At 37.3% G+C, this 19,643-nt stretch overlaps 1 protein-coding gene across 1 annotated transcript; it reads left to right on the forward strand.

The window, feature by feature from the left end:
* Positions 1-9,864: 9,864 nt before the first annotated feature.
* On the forward strand, positions 9,865-17,668 carry LOC125232140 (cysteine sulfinic acid decarboxylase-like). The gene is given in 5 exon segments (XM_048137771.1): positions 9,865-10,429; positions 11,128-11,421; positions 14,882-14,942; positions 14,945-15,248; positions 16,866-17,668. Coding segments are annotated over 5 exon segments (1,524 nt in total). The 5' UTR covers positions 9,865-10,168; the 3' UTR covers positions 17,470-17,668.
* The last annotated feature ends 1,975 nt before the right edge of the window (positions 17,669-19,643 follow it).

Genomic DNA, 19,643 nt, shown 5'->3' on the forward strand with positions numbered 1-19,643 from the left:
GCTCCAATCCGCTGCCGCCCTCGGAGACTGCACCCTCGACAACAATCCGTTGCCACTTGGTACAGGAAAGCACTACTAAAACTTAAGGCCCACAGTACATCCCGGTTCGTAAAGGACCAATGAATGTACCCCTAACTTCAAAAAGGGCGCTCTTTACTTGGAAGCAATGAAACCAACATTAACATTCACAAATAAAGCCAAAATTTATTAAAAATAAAGTTCAACACTTATATACAAACACGGTAAGAATTTCGTTAGCTAGTTTACGGCCGGTACAGCGACATCTAGCGAGACATTGGGTAAACTGTTTACTATGAGCTTACGGACGGACGCGAACGTCTCTCTCGACATTCGACAAACCGCATGTTGTGTACAAAACGCCAAAATTTATTTCAACTGTGCGCATCACGCTATTTAATGCTAAGCCTGAAAGGGTTGTATTTGATAAGACTACTAGAGTAACAATTTTAACTTAATATACCTATTTTCCACATGCATCAGTAAATAATTTAATTTATAAATAATAAATTTAGTATACATCGTGGAATCTACTACTACTACTGCCAAATAAAATAATGCGATTTATCATCTAAGTACTTTAGACTTATACTTAAGCGTGTCACTCACTATGCAGGTAGCTGAGCGCTTATCTTTCAATATGAATCCACATACATAAAATATATATCATTCAATGAGCTAACACACGCGCCGCCGATTATTCATATTTTATTTTGAAGTACATGTGGGGATCGACGTTGGTACGAGATCATATTATATCGTAAAATGGTGAGGAATTTATATGTAGAAAATACAGGATTATAAAGCAAAATACAGGATGTACTTTTTATAACCGGCAATATTTAACGTGGTGAAGTCATATAACTGATATCGAATACAAAACACTAAACGCCCAATGGACTTGCCTCGCGTGACGTCACGTAGTGTTTTTAGGGTTCCGTAGTCAACTAGGAACCCTTATAGTTTCGCCATGTCTGTCTGTCCGTCCGTCCGTCCGTCCGTCCGTCCGTCCGCGGATAATCTCAGTAACTGTTAGCACTAGAAAGCTGAAATTTGGTACCAATATGTATATCAATCACGCCAACAAAGTGCAAAAATAAAAAATGGAAAAAAATGTTTTATTAGGGTACTCCCCCTACATGTAAAGTGGGGGCTGAAATGTTTTTTCATTCCAACCCTAACGTGTGATATATTGTTGGATAGGTATTTAAAAATTAATAAGGGTTTGCTAAGATCGTTTTTCGATATTATTTATATTTTCGGAAATAATCGCTCCTAAAGGAAAAAAAAGTGCGTCCCCCCCCTCTAACTTTTGAACCATATGTTTAAAAAATATGAAAAAAATCACAAAAGTAGAACTTTATAAAGACTTTCTAGGAAAATTGTTTTGAACTTGATAGTTTTTGAGAAAAATACGGGAAACTACGGAACCCTACACTGAGCGTGGCCCGACACGCTCTTGGCCGGTTTTTTTGTTCTTGTATTTATAAGTTTTTTTTTCTAAAGACGTGATATAATAAAATATCGTCCAGATGTTTTAGGATATTATTTATTGATTGGCTGCAAGAAATGCCTAGGAGTATTGGCCGAACGGTAATTAACAAAAATTACACAGTCAAAAGGTTAATTGTCATTAACCATTAAAAATTAATGAACGCCAATTGTCATTAAAGTTAATGTATTTCGAAAAATAACAAACAAATTATCATCGTAATTAAAGAAATCGTCACGGTGAGTTCGTGGGTGAGCAGTATCCAAGATAGAGCTGACACTGAGCTGACACTGGCTCGGCTGTACCTAGTAGAACTCAGGTTTGGTACAATATAGAAATTATATAAAGACACGCTGTTTTGGTACGACTCATCATGATAAGCGCTTGGGAAAGTAGTACCTAAGCTTTAGCTCATGCTGAACCCTGAGTCCTGTTAGCGTAGCCAGCGTTTTTGGGTATCTCTTTATGATATCACTGCATGATTTGTTTTGTTGATTTTTACGCTGGGTGACGTTTGCTCTTAACGCGGTTGTACAAAATGGCCGAGGCGATGCCAGTCACGGACGTCTGAAAACTGTCACGACTTCGAAACTAGTCTCCAAAGTACTATATAAAAAGTTTTCACAAAACAACAGTTAAAGCTTTTGAAATGGTTGATACTGTAGGTATCTCGAAAATAATAGATACATCATTTCCTTATTGAGGAATTATACTATGAAATAATAAAATCATCCCCTATCAAAAATAAACACGCCAGTGTTAAAGCCTGTTAAAGGTATGGCAAAAACCATCGTTTTGAACTATGATTTTAATATATATCCATAATTTTAAACAGGCCTATCACAGCTCTCGTTAAATATTACTTAGATACGAGAGACTAATACTATTGGTCGGCCAAAGGCAAGACAACTCATTGTGATTCGCTGAGACGCTGCTGCAAAAGAATACAAATAGATAAACCTTTTCATTAAACTTAACTATCTTATAATTTAATCTGGGGGCACGGCAGTACCCCCGCCAAGTCGAGTACGAAGCCAACACTGCCGTACCATCCTTTACTGGAACCATTTCGCCGCATTTTCAGGCCCCTATTTGAGAACCTCTGGATAAGACCGGAACGCAGAAATTTTCGTCGTCTAGTAAGCTATAATAACATACTTAAAACTCAAAATTGCAAGTCTGTACGTCGCAACACGGGTGGATAGCCGCCTCAAGATTAGTATACAAAAAGAAAATTTCTAAAAATTCAAAATGGCTGCCTTTGAACGCCAATTGAAATTTGTATGGAGGTTTTTTTTAATCGCCATATCTCCGTAACGGTAGGAAAAAGGTTAAAGTGCTTGAACTAATGTTGTACAGTTATCTTAGGTCCATCGAATGGCATTTACAAAATTTCAAAATGGCCGACTTTGAATTATTTTTTTTTATCTTCGGTCCGAGCGCGGTAAAATTTGGCACGTGGTAAAAACGGGGGCCAAAAATAGGAATGAGAATTTTTTTTTTGGAAAAGTCAAAAACGGCGGCGAGAGAAGACAAAGTCAAATTTCCCAAAATCAAAGTCGGTCATTTTGAAATTGTGTAGTTCAAGCTTTTTTGACCTTTTTCCTACCGTTACGGAGATATGGTTATTAAAAAAAATCTTCCATACTAATTTCAATTTGCCCACAAAGGCCGCCATTTGAAATTTTTCAATAATATTCTTTTTGAATACTAATCCGTCGGCCGTCCACTCGTGTGCCAAATCTCAGCGCGCTAGAACCATTTTGAAATTTAAAAAAAAGTCGGCCATTTTGAATTTTTTTTAATACAACTTTTTTCTACTCCGAGATTTGTATGACATTTGGTCGAGCACCCCCGGCTATCTCTTACGATTTAAAAGTTGCCATACAAAACAAAAGTAGCCAGTTTTCTCACATTTGTCGCATTTTTCAATTTTTTTTTATTTAATTCTAATCAAGGCTGCTTGGAGATTCTACGACCAAAATTAGAGTGCTCTACGACAAACTTGAAAAATCGTCTAAAAAAGACGGTCATTTAAAAAAAAAAATGGCAGCGTCAAAAACAACCCAGGGTCCTCTATGACATTTGGTCGAACACCCCTTGGCTATCTCCCGCCGTTTGGTCAGGCCGTCCAACATTTTTTTACCTGGAACAGGTAGACCGACGGTCGGATTTTTACAGGGTTGCAGGACAAACCTCTATACGGCCACACCAAACACTGCCACCGGCGGAACCTCCTTCTGGCTGTTTTTTGAAAAATGTCAGTCGTGTTGCAGCTTTATATTACACTAGCTTTTGCACGCGGCGTCGCTCGCTTTAGAAAGAGACAAAAAGTAGCCTATGTCACTCTCCATCCTTTCAACTATCTCCACTTTAAAAAATCACGTCAATTCGTCGCTCCGTTTTTCCGTGAAAGACGGAGAAACAAACAGACATACTTTCGCATTTATAATATTAGTATGGATAGATAAATGTAAGTAAAAAAAATACATACGTATTTTGATTACCATTTTTCTAAGGTAGGGTTAAATTCGAAACCAATTGAGGTAATGTCGAAAAACTGTAAAAAGGATACTAATGCCATATAATGAGAATAATTACAATAATGGCTACCGCAGTCTCACCACCTGTGTTTGCACACACGCGCGCGCACACAGACACACGCGGCGGGGGACTTTGTTTTATAAGGTGTACAGATATATTATGCCGCCGTGCGCTTCGTGTCCATTATAAATGAAAATTAAGGAAAATATAGTAAATAATATTCAAGTTATAATTTATTGTTTTTGGGTTTTGTATCCATTTGCATCCATAAATATTTCCCGTCATAAAAATTACACCCTGTATTGTGAAACTAAAAACTGAAATCAATAGTTACAATAATATAATCACGGTGTATGAATAGGAGCGCCGGATCGAATTAGGTACTTCAATATCGGGACAAAAGGTTCTGGAGTTTCGAGGATTTCGTAGGGAAATGTAAAATAATAGTGCATTAGGGTAATTCCGAAAGTCGTCTAATTACGAAAGTCACATAAAAATCACCATTATTTCCATCATATCAAGATTCCCTCTTCGGAATTACCAGAGCATTTTTGTCATTCGGAATTACCCTAATGCACCATAATAAAAAATTACGATAGTTTAGCTAGTTTACTTCGTTTATTTTAGATAGTAGACCTTTACGTGTTTTCGACATTTATAATTGGTCTGTTTTCGTTACTAATGTAATAAAGTTCTTAAGGTTACCTAACTATGTATAAGTTTTAATTGGGAAGACTTACAAAAAAATCGGGAGAATCCCGCCAAAGCCCGACCCTCTGGCAATCTTAAATTATGTATGACTGCGCACGAGAAGTAGGTACCTACGCCTCGTGTCACAGCGCGGCGTCGCGCCAGCGGCATGCGCCAACCTGATTGGCTATCGGTTGCGCGCCACACAGCGCAAACATTTAAAATACTACTCTATTGCGTTGCGTTTTATTCTGCCAAATATTGAAAACCCATGGATGAAAGTGACCCAAATTAAAAATGATGACTTGATATCATTTTATAATAATATAGACGTCAACTTATTAACATGAAATTTTTTTTCAGGCTTTGACAGGGTTTTTATTAAAAAAATTTTTTTTTTATATATAAGCAATGGATAAAATGTGACACACTTTAAGAAAATATATATATAATAATGTCCTGAATGGTATAAGACTTCACTTACCAACTCTAATATTTTGTTAGGTGTTTTAGGGCCAATATTAGACATTTTTGAAATATCATTAAACCCATGGATGAAAATGACCCAAAATGCATATGTACATCGGCAACCACGTTGTTTTTAAATAGATACAAATAATTTCTTCTCGAATATTTCTTTGACTGAACACTGCTTAAAAATAGAAATACCTAAATTTCGAGCTAAGCAGGTACCTAGGACGACCCAAAATATTATTTTTATATTTGATCAATAGTCTAAAAACTATATGCAAAAAAGAAGCAACGTGAATATTATCGAAACCTCAAAAGCTATCGCTACCCGACTATACAGCACGGGAAGCATGGTCGCGCGATAGACGATAAAATAGAAGGCCATCCCTATCGCACTATTTGTAAGTGCGATAGGGACGGCCTGATGCTGGTGTTAAAGGAGTATTCAGATTTTATACAGTCAGCATGACGCAGGTGACAGCTAGGGTTGCGGGCGTTCATGGGCTGCGGTGACTGCTTGGTTTCGGGTGGGCCGTATTCATGTTTGCCGACGATGCATAGTGTTCATGTAGTTTTTATTGAACTATTTAGACCAATTTTATCAGCAATAACTTTTTAGTGATATGGATTACGTCGCTAACCATAGACTTATAAATACCTTATTCTACGCACCCTAATGATAATTTATTGTTTCCACCTACCACTATCACTATCACTACCACTATCACTATCTATCTGATATTCCTGATTACGTTGCCAGAATTACACTGTATTATGTTCCCTGGCGTAAACGTTTTGTGTAAATTCATTCAGTAGCCTAAGGCCCTGTTGGGTTTAGGAATCATACGCTGGATATGCTTCGGCGTAGTTCAGGCATAATGCATTATTTTGCGGTTCGAGGAGCGATGAATATTACACAATTATTCATGTATATACGGGGTAAAATTGCTACATTGAATATGCAAATAATACTTATTATTGTGTTGCTTATTTTATAAATTTAGATATTATTTTCTGTGTAAGTACCTACCTAATGTGTTTGTTTAGGTCAAATTGTGTCGCTCCTCCTCCTCCTCAATGATTAGGAGTTAAAGGATAAGGATATCGGATTGCAATAACCTAAACATCCAAATTATAAACAAATCAATTATTTTTGGAGTCGGGGCCAGCCTGCGTATGGTTGGGTGGGGCAAACAGGCAATAGCAAGGCGAGGAACAGGGCTGGTGGTACCGACTACAAAAATAATTGATTTGTTTATAATTTGGATGTTTAGATTGTTGCAATCCGATAAGAAATCTGAATTCAAACAATAAATTATTTTTTGCTTTTTAGTTTCTCCGTGTTTTCTAACGCGCTTATTTTTGAAGTCGGTTTTGTTTTGTGTATTTGAAGTCATACCTAATGCAATATTTTGGTAAATACGAGTATTGACCTGATGAATGATGTAGACTAGAGGTGACCATATAATATTATGATCTCCGTGAAAAACAAACGAAATTTAATTTTGTTGCGGTTTATGTGCTTCGGTTTCAGTATGATTACGCTTCGCCTCATGCTCATTAAAAGAAAACTAGAGTCAGGGATAAAAGTTTGTTAATTTTTATTTTGTGAAACATTTATTTTGTGTATGAATTATTTAAAACTTATTTATTTATTAACAAATGCGTAGTCTAAAATTGATTTTTTAATTTCATACTGCAGAATACAGTTAAGTGCAATGTTGACCTTGTAAAACGCCTAATGAAAAAAATACAACGAATTAACTAGGGTGAGTTGATTGAGGAATCAAACAATTCAATGTCAATTGAAACAACTGCGTCTCTTGTTTGCATACAACATCAATTTCCCGTTAAAAGGGACATACCGAACCGAATCATAGTTCGTCGTAATTGGCTACTGTGCAAAACGAGGTAATTTTATTGGGTATAAAGATTTTCCTGTTTGGAAAAACCTTTAAATTTGTAGTTACGGTGAATGTGCTTTGAGTCAGAATCTAGGTGTGGGTAACTTCATGTTTAGGCTCCCGTACCAAAAAAAGTAAAAAGTATTTTGGTGGAACTTTGTCCGTCTTTCTATCGGTCATAATCATAAATCTAATTAAGTCGAGAAATATTTTAACTATTGATTTTTTTCCCGTCTGTGTACGGAAAGTTTTGTCGTTACATGCAGGTACAGTTAGCTGCAGAGAAAAGTAGACCCCCTGCCATACAAATTTGTATGCAAGGGGGTCTACTTTTCTCTGCAGCTGACTGTACAAGGCGCATGTTGCGTGCTTTAGGTACCTAGGTACACCTATTGACGCGGACTTAATGATAGCCTATAGGACAAAACTTTATGTTCACGCAATAAGAGAGGAAATAGTTATTTGTTATACAAGGGGGCAAAGTTGTATTTTAACGCCGAGTGTGGAATTGAAAAACGAGCAAGTTTTTTTAAGGCTTTTAATGCGTTGTCCACGAGCGAATGCGAATAATGCTGAGTTAAATAGAATTATGAATCCAGAACTTGCAGAGTCTTTTGATTAAGCACACAGAAAGTAAAATACATTTGTGTTGGGACTGTAACACAAAAATATTATATCAAATACTGTAGGAAACTACAACGCAAAAACTTGAATATCATTGTATAACAGTAGTTTCTACAGGTGGTAAATCATCTTTATTAGTAATCCTATTCACCTACTTTTTCAATTTTAAATTTTGTAGTTAATTTGACTTTATTTCAAGGTCAAAGCAGTTTCTGTACTTGTACTAGTGGATAAAATGCGTTTATTCTGTGCCTATAGGACAAAACACGTGTTTCCGAGCTATAAGAGGGAAAAGTATATCGTTGCGTACAGATTTCCTGGGACGTCGGCCTGAAGAATAATTGATGGGGCATCGCTACATACACACAGGTAACAGACCCTACAGAGCAAGCTGGCGAGTTACTCATACAAGTCATACATTTATTACATCAAGATGTAACATAGCTTAGAGTTCAGGTCCAGGCCCTTGAACTAAAGGTATAATAAGAAATAACCTAACCACAAAATTAAAATTTTGAAAAAACCCCCGACCGCGACCTAGTGGACCGATTTTCATGAAACATGGCTAAGAACACTCCCGACTAACTCAGCTTTCAGACAAAAAAAACTAAATCTAAATCGGTTCATCCATTCGGGAGCTACGATGCCACAGACAGACACACACACAGACAGACAAACAGACAGACAGACAGACAGACAGACGGACAGACAGACAGACAGACAGACACGTCAAACTTATAACACCCCTTCGTTTTTGCGTCGGGGGTTAAAAATACTTTACGACAGTTAGTATATAGGTACAGTACAAACTTAATCATTTCGAGCGTCTGTCACAAAGTATTTTTTTTTATAAGAGTTAGGACAACTTTACTCTAGTAGAGCATTAAGCCACGTATTCATTGTAAACATTTGTTGACCAACAGTTGATCAATTTTGTTGATGAAATGGCACAAAGTTGCGGGAAACTTTGTTTACGGCATGACCTCCTGTCCACACCGCAGACTGCGTGAAAATGTTGCCTGAAGAAGTCGTGTTGTTGTGCTCTCTTGTGTATCTAGCGTATAACCTAAAACCCCGGAAAAAGAAAAAAAGATGGTGGATACGGAAGTACCTCTTACAAAGGCAAAATTTATTAAGTGATCTTAAAATGGGAGATGGCTCCTTTATTAACTTTATGAGAATGTCAAAAAGTGATTTCGAACATCTTCTAGGGTTAATTAGCCCGTCAATAACAAAAAAAGCGACAAATTTTCGTCAACCAGTTTCATCTGAAACAAGACTGGCTATTACGCTACGGTATCTAGCATCTGGAGATTCATATAGTTCTCTTTCCTACACATTCAGAGTATCAAAACAATTGCATTATTTTAGAGTTCTATTAATTGCATTATTTTGTCGTTGTCCCAAACTACCGCCATGTTTATTAGAAAAGTTGTAAAAACTGTATGCACACGTCAACATGAGTTGATCAACTGATGTTTTTGATCGACAAGCGAAAACACTGCAACACGTAGTCAGCAACTCTGCAACACCCAGTGTTGCCTGCAACATGTTGCCAGCAACTCAGCAACATGTTGATTAAACAAGGTTGCTCAACAAATGTTTACAATGAATACGGGGCTTTAGAATTAGAGGCAAGGACAACATTATAGGATACTTAGGTCTTTGATACTACTTTTAGGAAGCATGCCATAAACTTACCTATTAAAGTTTTTATAGTGCATTTGCAGTTGATTAGCCAAGTAATAAAGGCCAGCTCTGACCTTCGTTAGACTAATTAAAGTAGTGTATAAGAACAAAACTTTGTCAAGGTGAAAAAACCTTAAATAATTTACTTGCTAAAATGTAAATGTAACTGTACTTATAATTTCCTATTATGACTTTTTTATACGTAGATACTAAGTAATAAATAATAAACTATATCGTTTGAATTTGACGGAACCTTCTTAACATTTTATACATACTGTATTATATTTATATGTTATTTTATTTTCATTAATGTACCTACCCCAGCAACCCTCATAATTTTGAGTTGAAAAGAATGAATTTTTGATAAAAGTTTTCAAATTCTTGTGTCTGCAGGGATCGTGAATTTTTCATACACCACCAGGCCACCATAACATATACGGTACCCTGAATGTACGACTACGCCGTGTTCTCTGTTATTAATGCATACATGCATCGAGCTATATACTGGCTACGACTATTAGTCTATATTTTAATAGAGCGGCTAAAACATTTTAACCTTACAAAGTGAATTGACGTCGATCAGTATTTAAGAAGGCTACGCAATCGGCCACGGGCTAAAACCGCTCAGCCTCTCGCGGCCGCTCGTCCATTCAAAATTGAATAAATGGTTTTATTTTAACTTTATCCTTCCGTAAATGAAACGGTTGAAAGTGAAGTGAAAGAAGATAGAACCACAATGCCTGCCGATTCGACTATTATCGCTGGTGAGGAGAGGCAGGACGATACGCTGTTCCAGAGTATAGCGGTTAGGTCGAAACATGAGGATTTCATTCGTCGTGCAGTGGATCTGTTGGTGGATCGAGTGGTCTTCGGAAGGTCCTTGAGGACCTCGAAGGTGGTGGAGTGGGCTGCCCCGGATCAGATCAAGCAGGCGATCGATCTGAAGCCGCGAGAGGGACCGCTGAGCCATGACCAGCTTTTGGGAATCATTGCTGATGTGAGTGTACCTGTTTGTGTAGTACGATGTGAACCGAAAGTGGCTGCCAATAAAGTCAATTTGTCAAATATTCACGTTCAGTCAGATTCACGTAGAAATATGAAATTTTAGTTAAGTATTCCAAATATGGGATAAGATGAATGAACCTAATCTGAGACCAAACATGCCAGATCTAGAAAAGTCTATTTTTATTCTTTCTTTGTCCCCATTCATAAAAATATACGGTTTATTCCAATCTTCCAAATTAATTTTTTGTTCACGTTAATTTCATCGTTATTTATAGGTCTTTTGACGACCTTTTTCAAAATAGCAAAAAGCCGATTTTCATTGGAAGTTACATAGGTACCTACTTAAGTAAACTCAAGTGAATTATGAAAATAATAATAAATTCAAATTGTTGATTGTGGGAATTTTAATACCTTTTCTACTCTGAAAAATGAACTCTTCCGAAAGAACTTCCGAAAAATGTCACATATTTTCCCGTCTGAGTTACTAGGTATTTCTTTTAAAGGACTTGTACGATCGTAACTCGGAGAAGGGCAAATAAATATGAAAATTTCAGGACAAAAATAAAAAATGGGAAATGACAACCAAATAAAAATTTGGACCAAATATTTATTCAAGCATTTCTTAATTATTTTAAACATTGTTATTAATATAGGTATATTGATATTTACATCTCTCTCCTTCGCAAACAGGTTGCCCGCTATTCGGTGAACACAGCCCACCCTTACTTCGTCAACCAGCTCTTCTCATCCGTGGACCCGTACGGCTTGATCGGCCAATGGTTGACGGACGCACTTAACCCGAGCGTGTACACGTACGAAGTTGCCCCAGTCTTCACTCTGATGGAGGAGGATGTCCTCCGCGAAATGCGGAGGTTCGTCGGCTGGGCCAATGGGGAAGGAGACGGGATCTTCTGTCCTGGAGGCTCCATCGCCAACGGATATGCTATCAGCTGCGCCAGATACTTCTTTTTCCCGGAAACTAAGGTACGTGGAGATATCATAATTCTGCCTTGTGAATGATGTGAAGGGCAAATAAAAAGTGCAAAATGCTGTAACAACAACAACATACAATCACGCCTGTATCCCATAAGGGGTAGGCAGAGTACATGAAACTACTAAAGCTTCAGTGCCACTCTTGGCAAGTAAGGGGTTGAAAGAAAATGAAACTGTGACATTGCAGTGACAGGTTGCCAGCCTCTCGCCTACGCCACAATTTAACCCATATCCCACAGTCGCCTTCTATGACACCCACGGGAAGAAAGGGGGTGGTGAAATTCTTAACCCGTCACCACACAGGCTAAAATGCTGTAACGCAGTTTTCAAATGTTGATTTAAGTAACAAATTTTCCTTAGATATATTTATTAGCAAATGGTAAAAGTCTTGTCCCAGGGCAATTTGTTTTATCAAATTTTTAAATGGACTTTGATTTAATTTGATTTAATTTATTTGATCTTTTTTTATATCTTCTCGAGGCTGAGGCGTAGGGTTAGAGCCGGCGTAGCTTTATTTGACGTTCATATGCGCATTGTAATATGCCTACTTGAAAAATAAATATTTCATTTTTTTTTTCATTTTATAAAAGTATAAAACAATAAAAGTCCAATTAAATTTCTGTACACGCCATGACACAACTGATTCGTGTGAAATTCTGAAACTAGATTTTATAGTACCTACTTAGCTGACTGAAATCACAACATAATGGGAAAATCGACTGTGAATGCACACCGGAACATTTATTTGTGACACTGACAACACACAAATGGGCTCTCGCGTTAAATGAACATACTAAAACTATCTGTTCGTATATAATTGCTACGATATGCACTTATAAACTTGTAAATAGTTTACAGCGAAGTTTTATAAGAGTTATATAATTCAGTATCTATTGGGAAAGTCGTTAAAAATAGAATATAGTTCAAATACGAAATAGTTCAATGTTATGCCTTTCTTGTATTGCTTGCAATCTCAATAAATTGTTTTCGTACTTGCAAACCATAGGTACTGATAAATAAATTACGTTTTTAAATGTAACGACCAATATCTTAAAAAACATGACATTTTCATTAAGGTCAAATTCGCTTAATGTGATAGCTAATGAGATGTCCATCACCCCTTTTCGTTTTGGCATTTGGTTTTAGGAACATCCGGTCGGCCGGCCGGGTTTTAGATCTGTGCCTAAAAGTATCTTCTCCTTCTTAGCAAAGAGGATCAGGTATTATAGAGAGTTACTGTCGAATTAAAATGTGTAATCACAGTGCATAAGACTGCCATCTCTTGACACAGGCTTAAAACTTTTGAACCTCAGTTTTGACAATTTGGCCCATATTTATATATGTCTTTGTTCTTAGTTAAAACACTTACAACGGCATTGCGAATAACAATAAAAAAGTTTTAAATTAGTACGGAACCACAAAAATAAATAAGCAACGGTTGATCAGGTCAGATTATAAACGCGTGGGAAAAAAATGACGTCAGTAGAATATCAATTTCTGCCACATTGTAGTACTGAAGCTAATTTACTGTGATTTGAAACAGTAAATTTATGTCACTGCATTTATTATTACAGCTTAATTTCACTAGAATTAGGCCCTTAACCAATGATTAGATAGTCAATCAGTGTCTGTAACCATTATGAACCTAAGTTAGTTGATTACCGTTTTTGCAGTAAACCTATTCGGAGATTACCTTAACCCCGATAGCCAATCGCGTGCTTTGAAAACCTTGGGTTTACCGGATTATTTTCTTAGTGTTTTAAATTTTAAAGTGAGCCGGACAAGTTCCTGACTTCCGTACGCATTTAGTGGATGTGTGGTGTCAAGGACGCTTTATTTTGTAATGCTTGTCGCTGATCTGTTTCCTTTGTAATTATGTTATATATATATTATATTATAGGACATTCTTGCACAGATTGATTGAGGCCCACGGTAAGCTCAAGAAGGCTTGTGTTGAGGGTACTCAGACAAAGATATATATAATATGTACATATAAATACTTATATACATAGAAAACATCCATGACTCAGGAACAAATATCTGTGCTCATCACACAAATAAATGCCCTTACCGGGATTCGAACCCGGGACCGCGGCGCAGTAGGTAGGGTCACTACTGACTGCGCCAGTGTTAACACGCTGCGTTAACACTGTTGGCCAATTTTTATCATAATCGTTTATTTTGCGTTAAGTCTGGGTTGAAGAGTTCTGGCACTGGTTTGAAGAGTTCTTCGTTCCAGCCTAATAAAAGAGAAATCACATCTTGTTAAAATATCTACGAAATTTCTTATTAGCCTACGAAAATAATAATAGTCCTGGTTCCAGTGGAGCTTAGGGTCACCTAACACTAGTGTTCTCTAAGCGTAGTGTTACAATAATGGGGTTAAGTGTTTATACTTATTTTGTACAGAATAGAGACCACGGATGAATCGATTTATGATTTATTTATACTAAGGAAAAATATTTGTCACGAATATTAGGACAAATAAGCCAAAATAAATTGCCGGTGACATGTTCTGTTTATACATACAAGTACCTGACTGAGTAAGTTTTCCTTATCCGATTTGCACGTGGAAAATATCACATTTATATTATACCAACAGGGGGGAATGTAGTAGGGTGTTAGTCCTTATATTTATAAAATTTTATTTGCGTTTATTTTTCCTCTTATTTTTTTGTAAATATCTTTTAATTTCTTTTAACCGTGCAAACTTTGATGTGATTCTCCCCTGAAGTACCTACATAATAATATATGAAAATAACGATCACATTCGATTTGAAAAATTACGCTCGGCTCCTTTCAATTATTGTCCTTTTGTCTGGTACATTGGTACCCTCAATTTTTTTTAATTCAACTGAAAAAGCAAAAATAGACAGTCACTGACGTCTGCAGATAAACCGATCCCGACACTTCAGTCGCAATTATGTATTAATGAGAGTTCGTTGACCTTACGCGCCGGTTTATGCAACAGTCGTAATTCGAAAGGGTCAATGGCATAAATATGTACATAATGAATATAATGATTGTGTTTATGTTTTGCAAATTATAATGAGATGTGGATGGAATGACCACTAAATTAAAATTCGCGTTAAAATAATTCGTTTGCAATCGATGGTATTTGAGTAACCTTGAGAATTAGAGATCTTTAATAAATTCAGTTATTAATCCAAGGTTTTCAAACATATAAGGACAGAATTTATACTTAAATTTATACCAATTCCTACATACCCCAACAATAGCAGATTATTGCGTAATTAAAATACTTATAGCTCTTTTGACAACAAGAAAAGGTAGTGTAAAAAAACCCTAGCCTAGGGCTAAAAACTTATATTTGCATCAGGTATTTTATAAAGCATTTATAAATGAACAAACACTTTTTCGTCCTTCCCTTCGATAGATAAATCTGGCTGATTTGAACCTGTAACAGTATTTTTTAAACGTTCATTCACAGAGCAAAGGTGTCTACGCAGTGCCACGCCTGGTCCTATTCACTTCCGAGCTGGCGCACTACTCCACCAAAAGCTAGCCGCTTTCATGGGCATCGGCTCCGACAACTGCATCCTCGTCAAAACCGACCATCTCGGCAAAATCGATGTCAACGACCTCGAGAAGAAGATAGAAGAAGCTGTAGAAGATGGAGCCACTCCGTTTTTAGTGACTGCGACTGCTGGTACCACGGTGTATGGGGCGTTTGATCCGTTGCTGCCGATCTCCGCTTTGTGCAAGAAGCACAACATTTGGTTGCATGTGGATGCTGCGTGGGGCGGTGGGGCCTTGATGTCGAAGAAACACCGGCATCTGCTCAACGGGATCGAGCTGTAAGTCTACCTTTAATTATTGTTTCCTTCGACACAAAATTAAGAGTCTACTGGTATTCAATATCTACCTACATTTGTTAATTTTGGTTGCAACTTGCAAATAATGTAGCGCTTTGGTTAAACGTCTTTAGGGTTCTATTTTGTTAAAGTCTGTGAATCACTTATGGGAATGTCATAAAATTCGTTTAATTGACCATTTTCAAACTCAGTCTCAAGCGCGTTTTTGATGAGCATTCTTATTTATCTATTTGTTTAAACAACATATATTATATTGACTTTATAAACAATCATGTAGCATGTAGCCTTGATAAAAGGCTACTACAGACATTGTAAGGTATTACAATGTCTGTACTGATCCTAACAATGACACACACCTCTTTTTAAACCCCGGTCCAGCCTAGCTTTGGAAATCGAAAAGCGACAGAGAGAGAATTGATAGGAATAATATTCAGAGCTCACAAATGCAGCAAAAGCACAGAATTGCTATTTCCAATGCTTGTCGAGGATTTAGATTCTGATATTTGGAGAAACGCTAGGGCAGAGTGGTTACCTATCACCTCATAGTCTTATAGATCTTAACGAAGTTTGCAGAGAAATTTTAAATCGGAAAAGCGGTACGAACAAAACACAAATGTCATCGACGATTTTTTGCGGCTTTTGGAATTTTGTGCCACAATCAATGAATGATCATAATAAGTGTAGAGAGTAGAGCTGAGTGATTAATGGATTGAATCCTAATCGCAACATCAACCCTGATTCACTAGCCATCTAAACGTTACCATAAGATATTTAATGTTACATCAAGGTCTCTTTTCACTGGAACCCCCAGACAACCGCTAGTAAACCATTGGAAATAGCCGGTTTCCGAAGTCGGGACACAGACAAACGAGTGGCAGCGCAAATGAAAATTGACGGCATTGCCCGAACGCGGGCTGCCATGCCACTTCATGCGCAATCAATTCGTGGAAACGATTACGATGCGCTTTTGAAGTTTTTTGACAATTGGATTTTGCACATTTTTTGGAATCGTAACTCTTAAATTAAATAGAGATGCAATCGTTTTGAAATACATGCCTGCAGTACGCTGCTCTGCATCAGACGAGAAGGCGTTTACAAAAAATTGTATCCATGCAATTATACTTTATACGTTAACGAGATTAAATAACTCAAAAATACGAAATAAATTCTGAAAATTATGACACATTGTGAACAACTTTATATTATGTTTTATATTAATATTTAATAACAATGTTCGACACAGAGAGAAAACTTTGATGTCTAATATAGCGTTCAACAGGTATACAATACAAGTTGTTGACCTAACCAAATGTTAATTCAAGTGCAATACCTTGAATTTGCTCACAGAATATTATAAATAACGTCTAGTAGAAACAAAAGTGACCTCTAACGCTAACATCTCCATATTAATAATGCTAAATAGGTTTGTATGTCATATTCACGATTAACTGTTTTTAAAAATCCTTGGCTTTAAACAGCCTTGAAAATTTAAAACACAAATGATTTAATTAAATATTGACATAGGTATATTATATCTGTAGAAATACTTGTGAGATAAAAAGCTTTGTTGAAAATGTGTAAATGTTTTGTTGATTCCAGGGCGGACTCGGTGACGTGGAACCCTCATAAGCTCTTAGCGGCCCCCCAACAATGCTCGACGTTCCTAATTCGACACAAGAACGTACTCAAAGAGGGACACTCTTGCAATGCCAAGTACCTCTTCCAGAAGGACAAATTCTACGACACTTCCTACGACACCGGTGACAAACACATACAGTGTGGACGGAGGGCCGACGTACTCAAATTCTGGTTCATGTGGAAAGCGAAAGGCACCGACGGTCTCGAGAAACATATCGACAAGATTTTCGACAACGCCAAATTCTTCCTTGACCATATCCGGCAACGCGACGGCTTCCGGCTCGTTATCGAACAGCCTGAGTGCACCAACGTCATGTTCTGGTACGTACCGCAATGCCTGCGAGGTCGCGAAAACGACCCAGATTATAAAGAAAGGTTGCACAAGGTTGCACCCAAAATAAAGGAGCGAATGATAAAGGAAGGAAGTATGATGGTCACGTATCAGCCGCAAGGTGATCTCGCTAATTTCTTCCGTATTGTTTTCCAAAACTCTGCTCTGGACCACAAGGATATGGTTTACTTTGCCAACGAGTTTGAGCGGCTCGGTAAGGATATCGTTGTTTAAATTCGGATTCAATTAATTTTTCGAATTAGATTCGTTATCTATGAAGTTTATGTAATGTTGTACAAATATTGCATCATGGCCTGTGATTAAATCAAATTTAATTTATATTCGTCTATATCGAGATATTATTTACACGTGCCTATATTATAGTAACTTAGAATAGTATGTATAAATAAAACGTAGTTTATGAAATCTTAAATTTGTTTTATTAAACATAAAACTGATCTCATCGATGTGCCCTTTCAAGCCGTTTTTAACCCCCGACGCAAAAACGATGGGATATTATAAGTTTGACGTGCCTGTCTGTCTGTCTGTGTATGTCTGTATGTGTGTGTATCTGTCTGTGGCATCGTAGCTCTCGAATGAATGAACCGATTTAGATTTAGTTTTTTTTTGTTTGAAAGCTGAGTTAGTCGGGAGTGTTCTTAGCCATGTTTCATGAAAATCGGTTCACTATGTCGGGGTTTTTTCAAAATTTTAATTTTGTGGTTAGGTTATATCATAGGTACCGCTGAAACTGTTTGTGCGTGTGTATATACTCACGCATACGTTGGAATTCAGCATTCAAAAACGAAAACATTAAAAATAATAGGTTATACTAAATCCAACTTTCTGAAGTTTCTGACGTAACTGTATTGATTGTTGAAATGCAAATGCAATTAGAATATTTAATATGCTTTTTGTATAAGTACCTGAATTAATATCGGTTTGCATGATCTGCCGAAATGTAAATACTAAAACATACAATTTTTTTATTTCGTTAGTCAATTAGAATACTCATACCTGTGTATATCTTCATTTTCACACCGTTCAGACTCGTTATGATACATTTAATTCTTTTTCCCCTCACTAGCTCGGAAACAAGTGTTTTGTCCTTTAATACCAGCGGGTAAAAACGCATTTTATCCACTAGTGGGTAAAGTAATTTGACCTTGAATAAAGTCAAATTAACTGCTTTAAAATTGATAAAAGTAGGTGAATCTAGTAATAAAGATAATTTACCACCTGTGGAACTACTGGAAGCAGTGATAAACGCATATTTTGCTTTGTAGTTTCCTCGCTATAGTGAGGGGAAAAGTTTTGTGTTACGCCGTGTCTTGCATGGGCGACGTTCGCGCGACCGTCGCCGTCGCGTCTCATACTTCCATATCGATAAGGTATGATTTCGTATGCGTCGCATCGCCGTCGCGCGACCATCGCGCGACCGTCGCCCACGCAAGCCACGGCATTACACTCGGGTGCAAATGTATTTTACTCCTCGTGTGTTAAAAAACTCGCAAGTTCAGGATTCTATTCTCGACTATAGACGACTTCAACTATTCCTTTCACTTGCTCGTTTTTCAGTTCCACACTCTGCTTCAAAATACAACTTTGCCCCCTTATTGTATAACAAATAACTATTATAGTATTTTATGCAACAGGCGTTTAAAGGAGGTCAAAAAAGACGAGTGGCGTGGGTAACAATTTGAGGCGAAGCCGAAAATTGTTATTGAGACGCCACGAGTATTTTTTGACTCACTTAAACACCGTTGCATACAATACTTTTTCTACGACCATGCACTTAGTTTTTAATAGTTTTCTTGAATAACTTTCGTGAAATTCACACTGCTTCCTGTATTTTGACGCAAAGGTTTGCACTGTCAGCTCGGCTGCCCAGCCTTTCCGCGCACTCGCGCAGTGTCGTTATAAGGCGTTGCCATGGTTACAGAGCCAAACAATGCGTTTTCAGTTTTTTCGATACTGCGCGCATGCGCGGAAAGCCGGCGGACGCTGGCTTTGGGGTATAGACCTTTATGTAGGGTTTTAAAGATCTATGCACGACCCTGTAAATGTCGAATAACAGTTCGGGAGTAGAAAAAATTTCTAATCAAATTCCAATCAATCCAACACACCTTACAATAACGTCATGTAAACAATTTGACACGGATAGTCGTCGATCAATGTTCGGTTGCGGGTAATTTGCAAGCTGCATGTTAACAAGGGAGCCATCCATATGTCAATTGGACGTACTCTCAAACAATATGCACACGGCGGCTTTGCATATTGTACTACTGAATCGTTTACCTAGCGGGCGGTGGTCAACTCACTTGTGAGAATGTATTTGGCTCCACTGGCAGCGGCGTTGAAATTCATACTAATATGTATTATAAATGGGAGAAAATACAACCAGTTTT

Source organism: Leguminivora glycinivorella, chromosome 12 (assembly GCF_023078275.1).
Source record: "Leguminivora glycinivorella isolate SPB_JAAS2020 chromosome 12, LegGlyc_1.1, whole genome shotgun sequence".
In the NCBI taxonomy this organism is placed as follows: domain Eukaryota; kingdom Metazoa; phylum Arthropoda; class Insecta; order Lepidoptera; family Tortricidae; genus Leguminivora; species Leguminivora glycinivorella.